General features: G+C 38.3%; 1 protein-coding gene across 1 annotated transcript in view; it reads right to left on the bottom strand.

Annotated features, from left to right (window-relative positions):
• Nucleotides 1–1,584, bottom strand: part of LOC107097416 (cadherin-23-like) — a 98,947-nt gene extending 97,363 nt beyond the window's left edge. The window contains exon 1 of the mRNA XM_015394554.1: nt 1,411–1,584. Within this exon, the coding sequence (XP_015250040.1) occupies nt 1,411–1,584 (174 nt within the window). The remainder of the gene's footprint in view (nt 1–1,410) is intronic.
• Nucleotides 1,585–2,619: the final 1,035 nt, after the last annotated feature.

The following is a 2,619-nucleotide window of genomic DNA, read 5'->3' as shown; positions in this document are numbered from 1 at the left end:
GGCAACTGTGTGATGCCATCATGTCAATATGGAGCAAACTCCCTGAGGAATGCTTCCAGCACCTTGTTGAATCTATGCCACCAAGAATTGAGGCAGTTCTGAAAGCAAAAGGGGGTCCAACCCGTTACTAGCATGGGGTACCTAATAAAGTGGCCGGTGAGTGTATACACATATATATGTCTTACTTCAAGGTACTATATTGTTTTTCATACCAGGGATCCGGATCATCTGAAAAGGTGATGTCATAATAAACATCAGATATTTAAACAGTTATTTGGATGTTTCAAATATTCAATTACTTGAAACCAGGAAAATAAAAAATGGCCTCCAAATGGCACAAAATAAGGTATTCTGCTAATATCCAGGGTGTGTTCAGAGATGGTCTTCTCAGTGATAGAAACCAAATGTTTTCAGGTTGGCTATTTAGTTTGCATCCCTTGAAATCAGGATGCCCATTGTTCTCTGACATTAACTGAATGTTTTCTCTTTTTCTGATCAAGAGCATCATGGGAGAACATCTTAACAAATAAGCAGTTTTTGCCTTATTTTGCATCAAACACACTTGCATTTTAAAATCCTCCTTCTGATACTATGCAGAGGTGTCTAAAGTATTAATATTTATTACTCAAGTAGACGTATAAATCCTCATGTTTCAAAATACTTTTGTAGAAGTCAGAGTGTCAACTTAAGATTTTTACTCAAGTAAAAGTGTAAAAGTACCATTTTTAAATTACTTTAAGTATAAAAGTAAGAGTAATGCAGGAAAAATGTTATTTATAACTTGATTTATAAGTTTCTTATACTTAATTTTCTTAGCGTTATAACTAATGGCAACAGTGTCAAATTTAAGGATTATTTATTTTGGCGTGTGTTGAACAACAAGTTGGGGCAGCACCGAGTCCAACCACAAAGAAAAAAGAAGAAAATTAACGAGTCTATTTTTAAAATGAGTAGAAAGTAGAGATAATTGCAAAAAATGTAAGAATTAGTTGCCTAAAAAATAATTACTCCAGTTAAGTATATATAGCAAACATTTCTATTTAAGAAAGTATTTGTACTTTGTTACAAGAAACCTCTGTCACTAAGTTGATTTCCTGTTTGTATCAAAAAGAAAATAAATGAACGGATAAAGTGTTGATGAGTTAATAAAGACACCTCTTTGAATAATTGTTGAGCGGTTCATTGATCTTGATATTCTTTCTGATCATGTTGTAACCACCTGGAAACCTCATGAAGCACACAGTGTGATCCAGGACAGCGGTACTCCAGCCAGCGAGTCTTTTGAGACTGTATCAAGTCCAGAAGCTGCATTGATTTATTGCACTAACATATCAAAAGCTCTTGATCCTGTTGTGAGAGAGTTTCGATCTGCTCTCTGGGCTCACAGCCCTCCATTCCTGAGCCGCTCACCTTGACAGTGAGAGTGAATCCTGCTGAGTAGAGAGGGTTTTCTCTGTCCAGCTGGCCGTTCACTGTCAGGGAGCCGCTGATGTAGTCCAGGGCAAAAACACTGTTTGTGTTTCCTACATGGCGATAAGAGAGAGACACATTGCAGACAGTCAGGGAGACAGACAGAGCTGGCATTGCAGATAAATCAATACAATTCCCCAGGCCGTATATGGGAGGTAAGCTGATGGTTAAGCAATGTACATGTCTAAGTTTCATGCAATATGGATACAGTATGCCATCTTTTATCTCTCTCACTACCTGCTTTGGCTGCTCAAACATCTCCATCCATTCTCGAGCTTTATATTCTACCGTCGTACAAGTTCAGGTACTCTAATGTTCCTGCTACAGTGGCACAAATATATGTTTTACTTTTTAAAAACTTTAGTGAGCCGAGAAATGGTTCATATTGAGGTATAAACATTTAAACAGAACATGTCCAAATATATCCACAGTGTGATTGATCAAGATGAGCAGAAATTTATGTAAGGCTCTGTATAAGAAAGGTCAGAGCAGACTCCTCCTGCTGAGGATACTGAGGTATTTTCAGTGCAGGAGTCTCTCCTAAAGACCTTCTACGACTCTGTTGTGGCATCAGTCATCTTCTATGGAGCTTCGGCTTCATTTTCAGGAAATGCAGCTCTGTGATTGGAAGCCTGTGGGAAGCAAAAGGATCCTAACTAAATGATAATCTCTGTTAAATAATGTCTCCCACACCGTGCATGAAGCTGGCACTGAACTGGATAGCTCCTTCAGTGACAGACTGCTGCATAAGGGTGTGCAAAATAATCGTCATGACGATGCATCGCGATTCTAATTTTTGTGATCTACTGCATCGATTCTTGAAGGCAAGAATCGGTTATTAAAAAATAGAATAAAATAAATGAACAAATAAAATACATGAATTTTTGGCGCACATTAGCCAAACCAAGTGGAATACAACTTCCAGTCCAGCAGATGTCGCTGCGGATGTGTTGACGCCCGCTGCTTTGTGTCACAAGCATGTCCAGCCATGGGATACTGAGACGAGTCATATGAAATAAAACATGGAGGACACTATGAAAATTCGCCCCGCGGCTCCATCACATTTCAAGTCAGATGCTTGGATGCATTTAGGCTTTAAAAACAAAGAAGGTAAAAATGAAATTTATATGATGCACGTAATTTGCAAAA

The sequence above is a fragment of the Cyprinodon variegatus genome, unplaced genomic scaffold (genome assembly GCF_000732505.1).
Source record: "Cyprinodon variegatus isolate N-32 unplaced genomic scaffold, C_variegatus-1.0 Scaffold694, whole genome shotgun sequence".
NCBI lineage: Eukaryota > Metazoa > Chordata > Actinopteri > Cyprinodontiformes > Cyprinodontidae > Cyprinodon > Cyprinodon variegatus.
Note: the sequence above shows the minus strand (reverse complement) of the source record. Positions and strands in the feature narration are given on the sequence as shown.